The sequence below is a fragment of the Bufo bufo genome, chromosome 1, assembly GCF_905171765.1.
Source record: "Bufo bufo chromosome 1, aBufBuf1.1, whole genome shotgun sequence".
NCBI classification, from domain to species: Eukaryota; Metazoa; Chordata; class Amphibia; order Anura; family Bufonidae; genus Bufo; species Bufo bufo.
Genome location: NC_053389.1, coordinates 259987666 through 260008378, shown reverse-complemented (window position 1 = coordinate 260008378; position 20713 = coordinate 259987666). Strand labels below are relative to the sequence as shown.

General features: G+C 42.1%; 1 protein-coding gene across 8 annotated transcripts in view; it reads left to right on the top strand.

Annotated features, from left to right (window-relative positions):
- Positions 1–17987, top strand: part of PRR5 (proline rich 5) — a 121090-nt gene extending 103103 nt beyond the window's left edge. For 6 of the 8 annotated variants that reach the window (XM_040439149.1, XM_040439150.1, XM_040439151.1 and 3 more), the window contains 6 exons: positions 47–95; positions 353–410; positions 780–871; positions 3346–3486; positions 10680–10818; positions 16560–17987. In XM_040439149.1, coding sequence (XP_040295083.1) covers positions 47–95; positions 353–410; positions 780–871; positions 3346–3486; positions 10680–10818; positions 16560–17104 — 1024 coding nt within the window. In that variant the 3' untranslated portion in view covers positions 17105–17987. The remainder of the gene's footprint in view (positions 1–46; positions 96–352; positions 411–779; positions 872–3345; positions 3487–10679; positions 10819–16559) is intronic. The other 2 variants (XM_040439154.1, XM_040439156.1) reach the window with 2 other exon arrangements.
- The last annotated feature ends 2726 nt before the right edge of the window (positions 17988–20713 follow it).

Below are 20713 nucleotides of genomic sequence, written 5' to 3'. Positions count from 1 at the left end.
ACTGCTCGTGCCCACTATTTATTTTTCCCATATTTTTTTGTCACAGGCAGCTGTTGAAAACCGAACTTGGCTCTTTTTTCACAGAATACCTTCAGGTACGTACACTTACTCTGTTGCGAGTAATTGATGTGACAGGTAAGAGCATGTCATATATGTTAAAATAAAAATGATTTCAGAGTTTTTGGATGAAAACTTCACAGTCATTTTCCTCAGCGCACAATGCTGTTATTTTTCCTCCATCTGTAAAATTTACTTCCTGAATTATTAATGCAGCAGACCCAGCAGAGGCTGAGATGCGTATGGCGTTATACAAATTGTAAGAATAATATTACAGTATATTATTCACTTTCAGAACCAGCTTCTTACTAAGGGGATGGTGATCCTGCGAGACAAGATACGTTTTTATGAAGGTGAGACTGTTATCAGGAATGGGGTCAGCTCTACAATGTGAGGATCTCAAACAATTTTCATATCTGAGCATGTGAGTGTAACATGGGCTGATCGGGATATTGGGATTAGCCCCCATCATGCCAATATTTATAGGTTTTAAACAGAGTTTTACTTTAAGTAACATCCTGAGCTCGAAACCAAAGAGGGCCAATATCTAGTATGTAGCTTGTATGTTGCATAGGTTCACCACACAATCGGCAATCCTTGTACAAAGGCACAAAGATCTGCCAATGTATTGCATTTCTAGTTATGACTGTGTGTGTATGTGTATTTTATTTTTAGTAGTACTATTACTATGGTACCATGAACTTCATTTTTTTCTATTTTAGGACAGAAACTACTTGATTCCTTAGCAGAAACCTGGGATTTCTTCTTTAGCGATGTTTTGCCAATGTTACAGGCCATCTTCTACCCTGTCCAGGTAAATGTCTTGTCCTGCCAAAATATAAACTTCTTTCTATCCGCAAATATTGTTTCTTTATTCAGTATATGGTTATGTGTATGTGCTCCCTGGAAGAGCCAGGCCAGAGGATGGGAGTTGTCATGGTCCTGATGGAGTGTTGTGTCATGGTATACTTCCTCAGGCCGTTGCTCCCTGGAGATTGGTGCAGTGGAAATTGACTATTGAAAAATGAGGCCAGAACTTCAAATACATTCAGCAGCAGCAGATTTTAGGTGGAATCTTCTCTGGCACCTGCAGGGATATAGAGGCAGGTTGGATGGCTGTAGTTTGGCACTTAGGTGATACTGGCCTAATAACCTTCTAGGCGATGCAATCCCTCACCTTCCAGCAGTGTCTTTAACGCTGATTGTAGCAGTTTATTTCGCTGTCTAGCATCTCAAGACTCAAGAGAGAAAGGTTTGAGTAGTTCTCTCTGGAGAATCTGTAACAGGAGCAGGAACTCTGAATGTGATTCCTCTCCCTTCTGTCTCTGCACAGGAACTCCACCTCTTGGCAGGAAGCAAAACCAGCCCACTCCTACCAAACCTTTGCTTTCCAGATCCTGCTGGAACATATGGCCAGATAACAAACAATACACATCATATAGCAATGTAAACTGTATACAAATTGTAGTACCCTCAGGTCTGGGGTACTACATATGCACCCTATGAAGTGCACCCAATGATGTGCACACATAGACAGCTGATTGGTATGTGCTGAATTTCCCATTGCCAGAGTAAAATAGTGATAGTTTGTACAGTCGTGGCCAAAAGTTTTGAGAATGACACAAATATTAGTTTTCACAAAGTTTGCTGCTAAACTGCTTTTAGATCTTTGTTTCAGTTGTTTCTGTGATGTAGTGAAATATAATTACACGCACTTCATACGTTTCAAAGGCTTTTATCGACAATTACATGACATTTATGCAAAGAGTCAGTATTTGCAGTGTTGGCCCTTCTTTTTCAGGACCTCTACAATTCGACTGGGCATGCTCTCAATCAACTTCTGGGCCAATTCCTGACTGATAGCAACCCATTCTTTCATAATCACTTCTTGGAGTTTGTCAGAATTAGTGGGTTTTTGTTTGTCCACCCGCCTCTTGAGGATTGACCACAAGTTCTCAATGGGATTAAGATCTGGGGAGTTTCCAGGCCATGGACCCAAAATGTCAACGTTTTGGTCCCCGAGCCACTTAGTTATCACTTTTGCCTTATGGCACGGTGCTCCATCGTGCTGGAAAATGCATTGTTCTTCACCAAACTGTTGTTGGATTGTTGGAAGAAGTTGCTGTTGGAGGGTGTTTTGGTACCATTCTTTATTCATGGCTGTGTTTTTGGGCAAAATTGTGAGTGAGCCCACTCCCTTGGATGAGAAGCAACCCCACACATGAATGGTCTCAGGATGCTTTACTGTTGGCATGACACAGGACTGATGGTAGCGCTCACCTTTTCTTCTCCAGACAAGCCTTTTTCCAGATGCCCCAAACAATCGGAAAGAGGCTTCATCGGAGAATATGACTTTGCCCCAGTCCTCAGCAGTCCATTCACTAAACTTTCTGCAGAAGATCAATCTGTCCCTGATGTTTTTTTTGGAGAGAAGTGGCTTCTTTGCTGCCCTTCTTGACACCAGGCCATCTTCCAAAAGTCTTTGCCTCACTGTGCGTGCAGATGCGCTCACACCTGCCAGCTGCCATTCCTGAGCAAGCTCTGCACTGGTGGCACTCCGATCCCGCAGCTGAATCCTCTTTAGAAGATGATCCTGGCGCTTGCTGGACTTTCTTGGATGCCCTGAAGCCTTCTTAACAAGAATTGAACCTCTTTCCTTGAAGTTCTTGATGATCCTATAAATTGTTGATTGAGGTGCAATCTTAGTAGCCACAATATCCTTGCCTGTGAAGCCATTTTTATGCAACGCAATGATGGCTGCACGCGTTTCTTTGCAGGTCACCATGGTTAACAATGGAAGAACAATGATTTCAAGCATCACCCTCCTTTTAACATGTCAAGTCTGCCATTTTAACCCAATCAGTCTGACATAATGATCTCCAGCCTTGTGCTCGTCAACATTCTCACCTGAGTTAACAAGACGATTACTGAAATGATCTCAGCAGGTCCTTTAATGACAGCAATGAAATGCAGTGGAAAGTTTTTTTTGGGATTAAGTTAATTTTCATGGCAAAGAAGGACTATGCAATTCATCTGATCACTCTTCATAACATTCTGGAGTATATGCAAATTGCTATTATAAAAACTTAAGCAGCAACTTTTCCAATTTCCAATATTTATGTAATTCTCAAAACTTTTGGCCACGACTGTACATTATATGTTAGAGTCTTTTTTTCTTTTCTTTGTAAGTTACTTTTAATACTGTTAATATTTTGCATGTGATGCTATGTATCTTTTTATATTTGTGTTTTTTAACATACTTGTTGTGATCTGTTGTTTTGTGCATAGGGGAAGGAGCCCACCATCCGACAGCTGGCTTTGCTGCACTTCAGAAATATAATAACCCTAAATCTAAAACTAGATGATGCCTTATCCCGCCCGCGAGCTCGAGTACCTCCCTCCATCATTCAGATGCTGCTAATACTTCAAGTAAGTAGGTTTGTATCAATAACACAGCAAATCAGACACTAGACACAGTGAATTTGCTTGTTATCTAAATATAACTGAATCGCAGTATTTGATACATTACAAAGCTTCAAATCCCCATATCGATGTAGAGATAAAGGATGTCATTCAGGCTGCCTGTAGTCCCCACTAGGGGAAGCTTGCAATGTATGCACCTTCCATTAAATTCAGTAAAGAATGTGTATAGAGAAAGCTCCAAAGCTCCCACTAGTGGTGGCTGAAAGCAGTCGCAATTTTATCATCTAAAGAGTTATTTCCATGTCACTTTTTCAATTTTTAATTACCCTATTTGTTTTTTCCTTTAAAAATCTACATGCTACACTCCTCCATACTCCTGTGTGTGCTGTCCACAGTGCAATAGGATGCCTTTTGGGCTACTGTGTATGCATTAGAGCAGGGATGCTCAACCTGCGGCCCTCCAGCTGTTGCAAAACTACAATTCCCAGCATGCCCTAATAGCTGTAGGTTGTCCGGGCATGCTGGGAGTTGTAGTTTTGCAACAGCTGGAGGGCCGCAGGTTGAGCATTCCTGCCTTAGAGCAGTCCCATTCACTTCTGTTGCAGAGAAAAGAGGTGGGAGTTACTGCGCAGGCGAAACAAATGCACACTCCCCAAACCAAGCCAGACATAAAAAAATGATGCAAGTGCATCTGTGTGGATACCACTGCAGGACTACGGAGGTGGCCATAAACAGGAAAAATAATGAGTTATAAACTAAGAAAAGTTCTGGTGGGCACCAGAAGCAAATATGGTATTACCTATAGTGAGAGAAATGGTGATCACAGGGGTAGATTTACTCCAGTTATCAGTATTATATTCATTGCATCACTGCCCATTTTACCTTATAGAGGACCTGTCACCTCTCCTGACTTATCTGTTTTAGTTAATACTTGCACTACCTATAAAGTAACAATTCTGGAGCACCTTTTTCTATGACTCTTCTTTCTGCCATTTCACTGTTATTAATCCTAGAAATGTATGAATTATTTGACCATAGGGCAAAACCATTCCACTTGATCGGGTGTGTCCCTACATACTATGGCTTTGTCAGTGACAACAGGACTGTGTCAACTGTCAACACAGTTGTCAATTTACTAAACAGTCAGGAGAATGAAAACAAGGCATTGCAAAGATTCCAAATATGTAGTTTGGTGGCCCTCCAGAAATCTGCTTCTTAGCTTTTGTTAATTCAGTGTACACATTTAGGGGGTGTCCTTCATCAGGCACCCATAAGGCAAATACTTTTTTTGAGCGGAGATATTCCCTTTTAATATTTTACCCTTGTAAATATATGTCCTAAGCACTTCCCTGCTCTGCTCAATATTGCATATTGTATCCGTGCTTTTTCTGGAGGTAGTCACCTTTAAATTTGTAATGTCACAACTAAAGTCATCATTACGTACTCTGTGTACTGGTAATAACATTGATTTCTGCCGGGTATGAGTCAGGGCAACGTAAAGTTTATTTTCCTAATGATGACTCAGTTTGGATAATTATGAACGAATAACAATATCAACAAGCTGAGATGACTGTGTGAGGACATGAGCACATGGCTTCACATTGTTTGGGATCATTACGTTTATAATAACTTATGTAATGCTCTGGTGTAAAATGCCCTCGCCTTTTTTAGTCATGGTATCAGAAAGGTTCCTGCTTACGTAAGGTTTATATTGTGTCTTTTTTGTGGGGGAACGGCAAAACTTAGATCAATGATACATTTTTCTAATCCCAAAACAAGATGGATCTAGGTGGTACCAAACATGGATAGCTGTTATCATTCGAGACCCCAGTGACATACAAACTATTAAGGCAGGGCAAGGAACTGCCATGGGATCCGTGATAACCCCTGCTTGCCATGACTCAACTATGTGCAGTCACCACATACAAATTCATACAGCTGTTATTGCATACTATCTGCATAATTCTATATGCAGTTTGCTCCTCCTAGTGGTGGCTGCAGGTAGATAATCATTTGTCATAAAACAGAGCTCTCCTAAAAAGAACATATTAAAGGGGTTATCCCATGACTTATGTAAAAAATGAAAATCACATATCATATAGTAAATGGCAATCTGTCCCTAACAAAGCTAGAACCAGCCCTGTACCTCACATGGATCCAGAGATCTCCACATTCATTGCTCTGCTAGATTTATATCAAGCTGGCAGCTCAAGGGGAGTGTCTTTTCTGCTGCAGCTCTCCCTATCACAGCTCAGGGGGCGTGTCCATGCACTCCCTATCACAGCTCAGAAGGCAGTTGAAGGATGAAACTGAGCATGTGCGGCCATCTCAGTGACCAGGTCAAAGAAATAAGAAAAGAAAAAAAACAGCAGGTGGCGCTATACAGATAAATTTTATTGAATAGCTCACTGGCTATGCTAAATAATTAATTACATGCAATTACAAAAGTATTCAGATCCAGGTGCTGGTTTGAAACCTGTAGAATATTTTTCATGGGACAATCCCTTTAAATTAAAAGAGCAAAATTTTGGACTTAAAACAGAAAAATAAATCCGTACTTTAATACAGGTGTGGTAGATGGAGTTCTAGAGTGGGGCAATCTGAGTTTTGCTAAGGCTACTTTCACACTCGCGTTTGGTGCAGATCCGTCTTGTATCTGCACAGACGGATCCGCACCAATATTGCAAACGCTTGTATCCATTCATAACGGATCCGTTTGCATTATTCATAAAAAAAAAAGTCTAAGTCAAAACGGATCCGTCTTGACTTACATTGAAAGTCAATGGGGGACGGATCCGTTTTCAATTGCACCATTTGTGTCAGTGAAAAACGGATCCGTCCCCATAGACTAACATTGTAAGTCTAGACGTTTGGCTCCCCATCGTCAGGTGGACACCAAAACGCTGCAAGCTGCGTTTTAGTGACCGCCTTAAAAACGCAACAGAGACCAAACGCAGCCAAAATGATGCATTCTGAACGGATCCTTATCCATGCATTATGCATTGGGGCTGAACTGATCCGTTTTGGGCCGCTTGTGAGAGGCCTGAAACGAATCTCACAAGCGGACCCAGAAACGCCAGTAGCCTAAGGGATCCTCTGATGTCTGTGCATGCCCCTGCTGGAATCATATGGCAAGCGATTTCAGATGCATTGGAAAGTGTGTCCACTGAGGCCACTAAGAAGGGTAGTACTGATCATACTGTACGTTTCCCAAAAAAATTCTTAAAATGAAATTGACAAAAAATGGACATAGATTTTCAAGCTGGTGCTTATCTTGATAATAATCCTAAAGGGAAATAAAAATAATTAATTTCTTGGAAGGGACCTAGAGAAGTGTATACAGAGTTTTGCTGTTATATAATATTATAATTCCCCTGTTAACAGCTCCGTGTTCATGCTCTGGAATTTAATGGATACCATATGTGAGGAAGGATCAGAAAAAAGGAGGTTTATGTAAAAGGAGGTTTTTACACAGTGAGGTTCAAAAAAGGGTCTCTGACAATAAACAGAGTAACATAAACCCGTTAAGTTCTGCTCTCAAAAAACTATAGTTTCTAATATTGCAGAGCCCTTTGCCTACATGGTGGCACACATCTTCCCCATGGCATTTTATTACAGTAGCATAGGTTCTCCATCTGCTGCCATGTGAAGCTTCTCAATCTCAGAAACAATGCTTCTAGGAAAGTGTGTCTCCATATGCAGTAACCCAGTGGATCGCTGTTAAAGTGTTAATACCCTAGTGGATCACTGCTAAAGTGTTTAACATGTTTGAAGTACTTTTCATTGTGCGCTGTTAATTCCAAATGGTTGTCTATAGGCAGTCAATAGTTAAAACTGGCAGTTGCCAGGGTGATGGGCTGGTCCCACCCCCTGGTTAGAGAGTCTTTGCTGAGCAGGCCTAGGGGAGAGCTATAGTCTAGTCCAGGTAACCTTCATCCCTGAGACTGAAAACTGTCAGAGAAGCCACTGAGAGACTATCTCAGAGAGAAAGAGGACAGACATTTATGGATGGTTGAGAACCACTTGAGGGTCATGATGAGACAGTAAGGTAAACACTCATTTATGGCAACATACGTTTCTGCATTTGGAAAGGGTGACTTGCCTCCGGCACCCACCATGATTCTCAGAGGATCTGGCCATCCAGATCTAAGGACTGTACCCTGCAGATTGGGCATTGCAGAGAGTGTTAATGGGAATAAAACTGCTTGCCTGTGGTTATTTGGAAAGATTGCAAAGTGTACCTTGAGAGAGACTCAGGGAGGATAACCTAAATCATTGCTACTGCCTAAACTGAGCTATGTAGAAAAGCCTACTTTGTAATATACAGTACCTAATAAAGGTCCCTATTGCTGCTGGGTGTACTACAAACTCCATCATCTATTCTATTCAGTAATGAGAGGTTTTATTTCTTCTAACCAAACAGGACTGGTCATTGACTCCAACATCTATCCGCCAGTCCTCCACCTACCCTCCTGTCTTGCACCCATCTACCTAACATCATGGTCACCCAAGCTACCACCAGGCAGGATCCCCCTAGTCTAGGATGTACCCTGAGGGAAGAGAGGGTGCGCCCTCCACACACTGCATGCGTGGCCCAGGGAGAGGGATTAGACATTGTGAGGACTACAGCCACCCTCATTGCCACCACCACCACCACCACTTCTATCCTCTCCAACTCAAGCCACAACGCTGGAGCGTCCAATTTAGAATACCACAATTTTTTTTGTCCATTGGATAGCGGCTATGCTTGGTATTTCACCTCAGCCACATTCACTTGCCTAGGCCATGTGATTGGTGAACATGACGTCACTGGCCTAGGAAGAAGCCAAGGGGCTCAGTGATAAAACAGCTGATCGGCGAGGGTGCCGGGAGTTGGACCCCTACTGATCTGATACTGATGACCTATCCTGAGGATGGACAGGAAATACTCCATCTTCTGGATCCTACAGGACATGTATAAAGAACACCTAGTGCCTCAATATATGCATCTTTAGGGTATCTTCACTTTAGTGGAAAAGTACTGTAACTGACTTTTTTTTTCCGTGGAAACCCTGTCTATTAATTGCCCAGAAATCACTTTAAAGGATTACCATATTAAAGGGGTATTCCGGTTACCATACATATAACTTATGTTTCAGACTAATTCATCATCAATAATTACCTAATATAATGTAAATTTCACATATTTACCATTCAGTAGTTATAAAAGTAGTTTCTTCCTCTGTTACCCACTGTTTCATCATAAATTACCATCTCATCGACCTGTAGTTCTGAGCCTTTGTTAGGTCGAGCATGCTCAGTGTGTTACTATCAATTCTCTAGCTAAATGTCTTGTGTTAGCGTGCTGGTGATTACTGAGTAGAGGGGGCGTGACCAGACTGTATATCAGGCAGCCAATCAGTAAACAGCAACACTCATGAACAAGCAGTAACTTACAGCAGGAAAGCTAGGGATTGTGGGTATTGTAGTTTTGTGAGAGAAGATCAGGCGCCATGATACTCTGTGTGCTGCAGGCTCACACGGGAGCTAGACAAATGGATTGCCAGGTAAATTGAAACTCTGGTTATATGTATTGGTGCGATGTCCAGGCAACACGGGGTGTAGTGAGTGAGTGAGAGTGATGATGTGCCGAGTGAGGGTAGTAGATGTATTCATTTTTCTGTAGCTCCCTGGGCCAAAGTGCAGTGGACGGGAAGACAGCACTAAATCCTCCGGTGCACTCTCTGTTGCTGGGAACACCAGCCAGATGGAAGTTGAGGTGCCCTTGATGGTAATGGGTATGCTTAGGGTGCTTTGGTGGCTGGGCCCCTGTGTTCGTGACGCCAGCACCGTAAGGTGCGAATTCGGAGATGAAGTAGAATGATTAGAGAGGCAGTCGTTGAACCAAACAGGAACTTTACTTGTAAGTTGTAGTCTTGCAATAAGTAGCATTCAATAGCAGTACTTTGTCTTACATGAAGTTGATAAAGATGATAAAGCTGCAAATTCCAATTAGCAGGATCTGTGAGGTGATGTATGTAGGTTCCAGCTTAATTTATGCAGGAGTGATGATGATACTTTACTTGGTTCCTGAACTTGCTCTGGCTGTTCAGTCTTGCAATACTATGGATTCTCTGGTACTAATAGTATACAACCCAAGGGTGGTCTCCCTCATGGCAGGCAAACTCTGTGCTCCATTCTTTGAAAAGGTTGTCTGAACTATAGTCCAAGTAGTGCCTGGCCTTGACTCTACAATGTAGGATTACTAAATCCTGCTTCTGGATTCCAAAAGTTCAAGTAGCTTGAAAAAAGAACAAAGTCTGTCTCCTCTCCTACTCCTCCTGCCTCCTAACTCCTAATCTCCCTAAATTCCTGTGACTGACCTATATAAATGGTGTTATAGTGACCTCTAGTGTTGGTAGTGTTAGTGTGTAATGCATTTCACCAGTCTGTAATATGAATTTAGCAGCATTGACCAAGGAAAAAACAATGATTAGTGCAAGATTATATGAAAGGGCATATAGCAATTTGGAGTGGCCCATACACACATAAGTGGGACACTACATAGGTATGGGTTCTGCTTAGGTCACAACTTGCAGCCTTAAAGCACTTTTCAAAAATTAAGTTACTTTACCGGAATACCCCTTTAATAGCTCCTGAAGTACTGGGATATAATTCAGCCACTGCAGCATTTTAAAAGCAGAGGGATCAGATATTTTTATACAGGTTATTTTTTTATCAGGAGGCGCATTTTTTAAATCTGTGGTGTCCATAACTGAAAAACCCAAGACAAGTCTTTCTATTCTAATTTTTGTAGTTCATTGTTATCATGGGGACATGGTTGATTGTATTTTGTGTATCCAAGTTTGTGAGGATGTGACTGGTGGGGATTGTGATTTTGATAAATCCCCTCTACTCCTGTTACTACCTGGGGAAGATGCATAGAAGCATGTACACATCGGCCTTGGAAATGAATGGGTGACAGTCTTTGACATGGTCATGCTGTGTCCGCTAGTGTGAGAGTCTCTCTTTGCAAGGAGCTGTCATTCCCGGCTCATAGAGGGTGAATCCCAATTGGGACCCCCATCTTTGATCCATATGCCCTATTGCAATATATGTAAAGGGCCTGTCTCATGAAGGAACCTTCTGACATGGTCACTTTAAAGCAACAGTTTTTGATGTGGTAATTGATAATCCTGTTTTTGCTTTACATTTTCCAGGGTGTCCATGAGTCTAAGGGTGTGACGGAGGAATATCTGAACCTGGAATCGATCATTCAGAAGGTGGTCTCTCCATACCTCGGTACATATGGGTTGTACTCTAGTGATGCTACATTCACACATGCCTCCTGTATCTTGGGTATGAGCCAGTTTTGTGCTTCATTGACACATGCAATCCAGCAGAATCTCCATATACTATATTCATTCAATCTTTATTGTACAATAGTACATGGATAAATTGTAGATTTGACCAAAGAAACTGACCAGACACCCTTACTGTTCTGGTTGCTGTATCATTGTTGTGCATAGAGGGACTGTTGCCAGTCTGACTAAATGTTGCCACCACTAGAGGAAGCTTAGGAGTTTACTGCATACTGTGTTATTATTCAGCTCAATTTATCATTAGTATACAGTAAGCTCATAAACTCCCTCTAGTGGTGGCTGCATGCAGTATTATTACATTCTATGGGGGTCATTTATTAGGCGTATTTCAGGCACCACAATCTGCGACTTTTCCTCGCTCACACCAGGCTCTCAACTGGTTTAGGCATAGAAAATGGTCTAACTGTAAGACAGCCACTGGATGCACCGAAGTTATGCAGAGACCGGCGCCTCTTCATAACTGTATTATTATAATAACTGGAACCTGACATAAGTCCAGCTAGAACCAATATCAGCTTTCTATTCATCTTATAGTTATATGGGTGTTTTAAACAAATACCATATTTTTTGCCCCATAAGACGCATTCCCCTCCCCCCCAAAAGTGGAGGAAAAATGCCCCCGCGTCTTATGGGGCGAATACTAATGAGCGCTTTCATTATGGAAGCGCTCATTAGTACCGGAGGACCAGGAAGCGGTGAAGGCTCTGTACTCACGGCATCCTGGTCCTTGGCTGTTGGCAGTGCAGTGGTTGCGCACAGCGTGAGGGCACTCTGTGACCTCATGCTGTGCGCGCCAGTTCACAGCACAGCCGACGGAGAAGGAAGACAGAGCGCGTGCAGTGAGGAGCGGCCGCACCCAGGAGCAGGATAGGTAAGTGATTTATTTATTTTATTAAACATGAGGCTGGGGGCTGATCTGAGACAATGGGGGCTAACATGACAGGCAATGGGGGGTGCTGGGGGCCAGAATGAGAGGCAATGGGGGCTACATAGGGCTAATATAAGGCAATGGGGGCCAAAATGAAAGGCAATGGGGGCTACAGAGGGCTAATATAAGGCAATGGGGGCTGCTGGGGGCTAATATGAGATGCAATGGGGGCTACTGAGGGCTGATATGAGGCAATGAAGGCTGCTGGGGGCTAATATGAGAGGCAGTAGGGTCTGATATGAGGTCTGATTGGGGTCTGAGGTCTGATTGGGGGTCATTCACATTGGGGTCTGAGCTGAGGTCTGATTGTGGGTCTGATCTGAGGTCTTGTTGGGGTCTTATTAACATTGGGGGTCTGATTGGGGCTGTTAGCTGAGATCTGATCAGAGGTCTAATGAAAAATATTTTTTTTTAATTGTCCTCCTCTAAACCTAGGTGCGTCTTATGGGCAAAAAATACGGTATATTTATGGCATACCCACAAAATAAATATGCCATAAATATCTTGTAGGCAGCAGACTCACCTCTTGAACCCCTTATAGAGGCAGTACCCATTGTGGATTACACGGATGACAGTAGTTTATGGCTGAAAATTAAAGGGATATTTAAATTTCACGATATTGAAGACCTATCCTCAGGATCAGATCAGAGAGTTCCGGTTCCCAGCAAATCCTGGTCTTGAACCGGTTAAAGAGCTGACGTAAACTGATTCACTACAGTAAACAAGTCCTATAGAAATAAATGGGATCCATATTTTTATTAAAAACATACAGCAAAAAAACAAAAAAAATGTGAGAATGCACCCATCTATAGTGACTGCATTGATTGTCATTCAGCATTTCAATTTGCATTTGCTGCCACCAGGTGGCCAAATATGGGTAGTTACACAAGACTACCATTATTTCTGTGAAGTAAAAAGGTTAACGTGCATACAGTTGCAAGAAAAAGTATGTGAACCCTTTGGAATGATATGTATTTCTGCACAAATTGGTAATAAAATGTGATCTGATCTTCATCTAAGTCACAACAATAGACAATCACAGTCTGCTTAAACTAATAACACACAAAGAATTAAATGTACCATGTTTTTATTGAACACACCATGTAAACATTCACAGTGCAGGTGGAAAAAGTATGTGAACCCTTGGATTTAATAACTGGTTGAACCTCCTTTGGCAGCAATAACTTCAACCAAACGTTTCCTGTAGTTGCAGTTCAGACGGGCACAACGGTCAGGAGTAATTCTTGACCATTCCTCTTTACATAACTGTTTCAGTTCAGCAATATTCTTGGGATGTCTGGTGTGAATCGCTTTCTTGAGGTCATGCCACAGCTTCTCAATCAGGTTGAGGTCATGACTCTGACTGGGCCACTCCAGAAGGCGTATTTTCTTCTGTTTAAGCCATTCTGTTGTTGATTTACTTCCATGCTTTGGGTCGTTGTCCTGTTGCAACACCCATCTTCTGTTGAGCGTCAGCTGGTGGACAGATGGCCTTAAGTTCTCCTGCAAAATGTCTTGATAAACTTGGAAATCAATTTTTCCTTCGATGATAGCAATCCGTCCAGGCCCTGACGCAACAAAGCAGCCCCAAACCATGATGCCCCAACCACCATACTTCACAGTTGGATGAGGTTTTGATGTTGGTGTGCTGTGCCTCTTTTTCTCCACACATAGTGTTGTATGTTTCTTCCAAACAACTCAACTTTGGTTTCATCTGTCCACAGAATATTTTGCCAGTACTGCTGTGGAACATCCAGGTGCTCTTGTGCAAACTGTAAACGTGCAGCAATGTTTTTTTTGGACAGCAGTGGCTTCCTCTGTGGTATGCTCCCATGAAATCCATTCTTGTTTAGTGTTTTACGTATCGTAGATTCGCTAACAGGGATGTTAGCATATGCCAGAGACTTTTGTAAGTCTTTAGCTGACACTCTAGGATTCTTCTTCAACTCATTAAGCAGTCTGCGCTGTGCTCTTGCAGTCATCTTTACAGAACGGCCACTCCTAGGGAGAGCAGCAGTGCTGAACTTTCTCTATTTATAGACAATTTGTCTTACCGTGGACTGATGAACAGCAAGGCTTTTGGAGATACTTTTATAACCCTTTCCAGCTTTACGCAAGTCAACAATTCTTAATCGTAGGTCTTCTGAGAGCTCTTTTGTGCGAGGCACCATTCACATCAGGCAATGCTTCTTGTGAAAAGCAAACCCAGAACTGGTGTGTGTTTTTTATAGGGCAGGGCAGCTGTAACCAACACCTCCAATCTCATCTCATTGATTGGACTCCAGTTGGCTGACATATCACTCCAATTAGCTCTTGGAGATGTCATTAGTCTAGGGGTTCACATACTTTTTCCATCTGTACTGTGAATGTTTACATGGTGTGTTCAATAAAAACATGGTAACATTTAATTCTTTGTGTGTTATTAGTTTAAGCAGACTGTGATTGTCTATTGTTGTGATATAGATGAAGATCAGATCACATTTTATGACCAAGTTGTGCAGAAATCCTTATCATTCCAAAGGGTTCACATACTTTTTCTTGCAACTGTAAGTTGTAGACAGCATTGAACTCTTTTTTTGACGTATCTTGGGGCGTTTTTGTATTTTGGAAAAGCGCGTAGCACGCGCGTTTGTGTGATTAATCCAATGAAAAACTGCCACAATACGCGCGACAATACGCCCCAAAGAAGCTCCTGTACTTCTTGGGGCGTAGGGCGTTTTACAGCGCGTTCGTACGCGCTGTAAAACGCTCAGGTGAGAACCATGCCCATAGGGAAACATTGGTTTTTGCCTGTTGAGCGTTTTACAGCGCATAGGTACGCGCTGTAAAATGCTCAGGTGTGAACCCAGCCTTAAATTATAGCAAGTATAGTAATACAGGCAGGTAGAAATAGACTGTCAGACAGAGCGCCTGAGGCTGAAGCTGCTACAGACTAATAGAATCTAGAACGCTGCTGTGAAGGAATATAAACAGCAGAAGTTCGCTGATTAAGAGAGGGAGCCAGCCTGTAGCCACTGAGAATTCTAGCCTGTCACAGTTTTTGTTATTATTTGTGAAAAGTTTTTAATGAGTACACATAAATAAAAGTGAAGTTTTAAATAAAGAACAGCACATGAAAAAAGATGTAGATAGGTCTTAACCCCTTAGTGACCACCCATACGTGTTTTTACGGCGGTCACCAAGGGGCCTTGGGCTTGAGCGCCGCCTTTTTACGGCGGCACTTCAGCCCAAGTTAGCGATAAAATAAAGCGCTGTAGCTCCGTGCCCGCAGCTACCGGAGGTAGCTGAGGGCTCGGGGCAGTGATCAGAGACCGTGACAAGCGGTCTCTGATCACGTGATCGCCGTGATACACTTTATCACGGCGATCACAGAAAATGCCGGCAGTGGAGCTGCCCGCACTAAACTTTCTCCCTCCTCTCATGTAAGAGAGGAGGTAGAAAGTCTCCGGTGCAGCGATCGGCTCCCCCAGCGCTTCTGGCCCTAAGCTGGGTCCGGATCCTCACCCCAAGCTGGGTCCGGATCCTCACCCCCCACCCCCCCTTACCCTCAAGAAATATGGCGGCGGCGGCCCGGCGCATGCGCAGACTGAAAGCCGGCCGCCGCTGTTCTCAGTAAGGTCTCTCTCCTCAGGAGAGGAGAGAGAAGTTCAAATTATGCCCCGATCGGGTCCCCCAGCAACCCGATCAGGGCAATATGGCCCCCAGATGTGTTAAATTAAGTTATTAGGGCGCCCCCCCACATCTAAATAAAATTTAAAAAAAGTTAAAAATTTTTGTAAGTGCAGCCAAAATAAAGTAAAGATGTAGAAATATATTTCTGATAAAAAATATTGAATAGTATTTATGTATGTATGTGAAATATTGCAGTTGAAAATAGGAAAATGTGCCAATTTTTACAAATTTTCACTTTTTTAATAAAGATACGCATATTTTATCGGTAGAATTTTACCACCTAAGTAAAGTACAATATGTGACAAGAAAACAATGTCAGAATTACTTTGATGTGAGAAACAGTTACAAAGTTATTCTAAGCTAAAATGACACATGTCAGATTTCCAAAATTTGGCTTGGTCATTAAGGCCCAAACAGGCTTGGTCACTAAGGGGTTAAGGCCCAATTATTAGTGGTACTATTGAAGTGATCCAAAGGCACCTATTGTCATATAAGATAGCAGCAATTTTTCAGTCAGCAGCAATTTAATTTCATTTTTCTAATCTACTAATAAACTAAAATAAAAAATGAAGTAACCTTGAAAACAGATTTGTTAGAAAATATTCTTCAGTTTTGTGTATACAGCTCCTTTGCAGACCTACATGACTTCATAGTTATAGACTATAAAAAACAAAACATTACTGTAAGGCCTCATTCACACTTCAGTGTTTGGTCAGTGATTTCCATCAGTGATTTGTGAGCCAAACCCAGAACTGAAGCCTACAAGGTATAAGGGAAAGATCTGCACCTGTTCTGTGGTTTAGACCCACACCTGGTTTTGGCTCACAAATCACTAATGGAAATCACTGACCAAACACTGAAGTGTGAACAAGGCCTAGGGTCACAAGAAGCAGCATGAGAGGCTCATGACTGCAAGATTATCCTACATAGGGTTTACATGCAGTCTGAATGGAGACAATAGGATTGCATGTGAGCTGTATACACAAAACAGCCAGATTTTTTATAATCAAAAATATTTTTCAACTGTTCATAATCTTTAATGTCCCTTATTTTTGATGAGACCTATTGAAATTTTGACCTTTACATATACTACTTACATGTGATTGTGCTCTTTACAGAGAAACGCATGTTCAGACGTTGTCCCAAGTCTGGTGAGATGGTCACCAAGAATCCAGTGGTGAGATCCAAGAGCTACAACAATCCATTACTGACCCCTGTAGCAGAGTATGAAATGGAAAACCTTGCAGCCAATGGGACTGGAATCAGAAGACACTCGGTATCTGAGATGACCTCACTTCTAGAGATCCAGGGATACTCCAATCTAACCACCATCCTGGATTCCAGCTCCAAACTCTCAATGTCCACCACTAAACCACAAGCTACGGGGGAGTTGGAGCACCCTACCATGGGCAATGGACAGTTTCCATCAATGCATAACAACAATGAACCTCAACAAGGACTTTTCCACACCTCAGGCTCCAGGGAGGATATGTCCAGAGACTCAACTTTGATCCCTGCCCCATCTTCCAGTCCAGAGACAATTGTTGATCAGATCTTAGAATCCATAGACTCTGACTCTGAAGGAATTTTCATTGATTTCGGAAGAGGTTGTGCCAAATCTTCAGGATATACCATGGATGTTGGACGGCAAAGTCTTGTATAATAATCTTCTATTACATTTTCGTTTTTATTTTATTTTTAATTTGGGTTTATTATGGGTTCGAGATTTCTATCAACCTCATGTCCATTGATTTCTGTATTTTCTGGCTTCCAATTAAATGTAAAATGAAGTTCTGGTTTAGTTTTGCTCCATGAATGTCCCTCAGGATGTAAAATTAAGAGTAGATCTCCCTCTGGCAGACTAGGCAAGGATACCTGTTACATCTATGACAAGACCGACAGTGGTCAGCTGGTCACCAGGCCAGCCCCTCTAAAAACTCAATGCAGTGTAGTAACTGTATATACATAGTTTAATTGTATAAATCAGTTATGGAGCCATGTTTTTCTATTCTTGTAGCTCTTCCTTATTGTGTTCTGCATAGTTTTTGATTCACAGTGTCCAGTAGCCATTTGACTCCAGTCTGGGTGACCACCATTTGAATACATGTAGCAATATGTACTGAAATGGTCAGTTATCTACTATATAATAGACTTCCTCTTTGTGCCGGTAACTGAATCAGACGATTGTACCTGACACCACACAGCTTCAGGATACGTAACCATTATGAAAACAGGAAGCTACAAGACCAAGAATATTTTCAGTTCTATACTTGAAAAAACTTTAGAGAATGGAAAACTGGTTCAGATGCCCATAGCAACCATTCAGATCTCACCTTTTATTTTTCAGAGCTCCTTTGGAAAATGAAAGGTGGAATCTAATTGGTTGATATGGGCGACTTTTCAGCCAGTTTTCATTTCCACCAGCTTTGATAACTCTCCCCCGTAGCGTAGAGAATGGACATAGACAACAAGCGGTTGAAATCTTTGATGTCTTGGTCTTGAGAATTTTAATAAAACCTAATTACAAAAGTAATTTTTAACTAAATACACATACAGTACAGACCAAAGGTTTGGACACACCTTCTCATTCAAAGAGTTTTCTTTATTTTCATGACTATGAAAATTGTAGATTCACACTGAAGGCATCAAAACTATGAATTAACACATGTGGAATTATATACATAACAAACAAGTGTGAAACAACTGAAAATATGTCATATTCTAGGTTCTTCAAAGTAGCCACCTTTTGCTTTGATTACTGCTTTGCACACTCTTGGCATTCTCTTGATGAGCTTCAAGAGGTAGTCCCCTGAAATGGTTTTCACTTCACAGGTGTTCCCTGTCAGGTTTAATAAGTGGGATTTCTTGCCTTATAAGGCTACTTTCACACCTGCGTTCGGGTGTCCGCTCGTGAGCTCCGTTTGAAGGGGCTCACAAGCGGCCCCGAACGCAGCCGTCCAGCCCTAATGCATTCTCAGTGGAGGCGGATCCGCTGAGAATGCATCAGTCTGCCAGCGTTCAGCCTCCGCTCAGCGAGCGGACACCTGAACGCTGGCAGACTGATGCATTCTCAGCGGATCCGCCTCCACTGAGAATGCATTAGGGCTGGACGGCTGCGTTCGGGGCCGCTTGTGAGCCCCTTCAAACGGAGCTCACGAGCGGACACCCGAACGCAGGTGTGAAAGTAGCCTTATAAGGCAAGAAATCCCACTTATTAAACCTGACAGGGAACACCTGTGAAGTGAAAACCATTTCAGGGGACTACCTCTTGAAGCTCATCTGAACGCTGCCTCCGTGCGGAGGCAAGCGGATCCGTCCAGACTTACAATGTAAGTCAATGGGGACGGATCCGTTTGAAGATTACACTATATGGCTCAATCTTCAAACGGATCCGCCCCCATTGACTTTCAATGTAAAGTCTGGATGGATCCATTCAGGCTACTTTCACACTTAGAAATTTTTCCAAGTTATAATGCAGACGGATCTGTTCTGAACGGATGCAAACGTCTGCATTATAGGAGCGGATCCGTCTGATGAAACATCAGACGGACCCGCTCCGAACACTAGTGTGAAAGTAGCCTAAATGGGGTTGGGACCATCAGTTGCGTTGAGGAGAAGTCAGGTGGATACACAGCTGAGAGACCTACTGAATAGACTGTTAGAATTTGTATTATGGCAAGAAAAAAGCAGCTAAGTAAAGAAAAACGAGTGGCCATCATTACTTTAAGAAATGAAGGTCAGTCAGTCAGCCGAAAAATTGGGAAAACTTTGAAAGTAAGGGCTATTTGACCATGAAGGAGAGTGATGGGGTGCTGCGCCAGATGACCTGGCCTCCACAGTCCAGTCCACCGGACCTGAACCCAATTGAGATGGTTTGGGGTGAGCTGGACTGCAGAGTGAAGGCAAAAGGGCCAACAAGTACTAAGCATCTCTGGGAACTCCTTCAAGACTGTTGGAAGACCATTTCAGGGGACTACCTCTTGAAGCTCATCAAGAGAATGCCAAGAGTGTGCAAAGCAGTAATCAAAGCAAAAGGTGGCTACTTTGAAGAACCTTGAATATGACATATTTTCAGTTGTTTCACACTTGTTTGTTATGTATATAATTCCACATGTGTTAATTCATAGTTTTGATGCCTTCATAGTCATGAAAATAAAGAAAACTCTTTGAATGAGAAGGTGTGTACAAACTTTTGGTCTGTACTGTATATTTCACTTAAGGAGGACCAGTCACCATCTTTGCCTGTTTTAGTAAATAATTGTGTTCTCCATGCAATAACGAAATATGTTATTCCATTCAGTTATTGATACTAGAAGTTTACTGAAGAATCTGAAACTGGGTGTTACCAGTTAGGGATGTGTTCCTGCACATGCACTGATCAGTGCTGGCAGTGACAAACTGCAGGGACACCCCCCTAAATGGTATCACCTAATTGCAGATTTAATTAAAAAAAAACTTGTAGTACCAAAAACTGAAGAAAATAATAACATACAGGTATATGAAAAGATGTTCCATAATCCCTTTTGCATGGGGAACACAAGTAGTCACTAAAACAGACATTTGAGGAGAGGTGGCAGTACCTCTTAAAAACAAGCCCCCAACGATGTCCATAGCCCTTAAGTATGAGTGAAGATTTACTCAGTAGACCAACTCTGAGGCAAGAAAAAAAATCAAAAATTGTTTGTACCTAGCAGAAACCTGTCTGTAATATAATAACCCCATCTAACAGCATAAAGCATGGTTAACATTGTGCTTCTGGTGTATCAGATGGAGACACTTCCAAATTTTTGTATGTACTCTGTAAATAAAGACACAACACCATAGGAAGATTGACTGCAATCTAGATGTGATTCTGTCTTCTCCTCGAGCATCGTTCTATCTTATAAGTCACCTATGTCATTACCCTAGCTAGTATCTTAACTGGTGCCTATAGACTAAGACTTTCATCAATGACTCCAGAGTAGCTATGGGAATCTGAAGTAAAGGGACATGAACGTTTTGGGGCTTTCTCGTTGCTTAAAGGAAAGGGAAAATTTTACTGTGAAGGGGAACTAAGGGGGATTATTACTGTGAGGGGACTCATCACTACTGTTTGTGGGGCACAAAAGGGACTTGGTGGGACTTGGCATGTATGGACAGGGATTGGATATGGTTAGAGAATGAAAAAATTGCCACAGCACACTATGTGCCTCATTAGTTGCCCTTTCCTACTTCCTTTTAAAGTTGGGAGTTATGTCTAATCTATCTCAACACCATGATTTTCTTACAATTG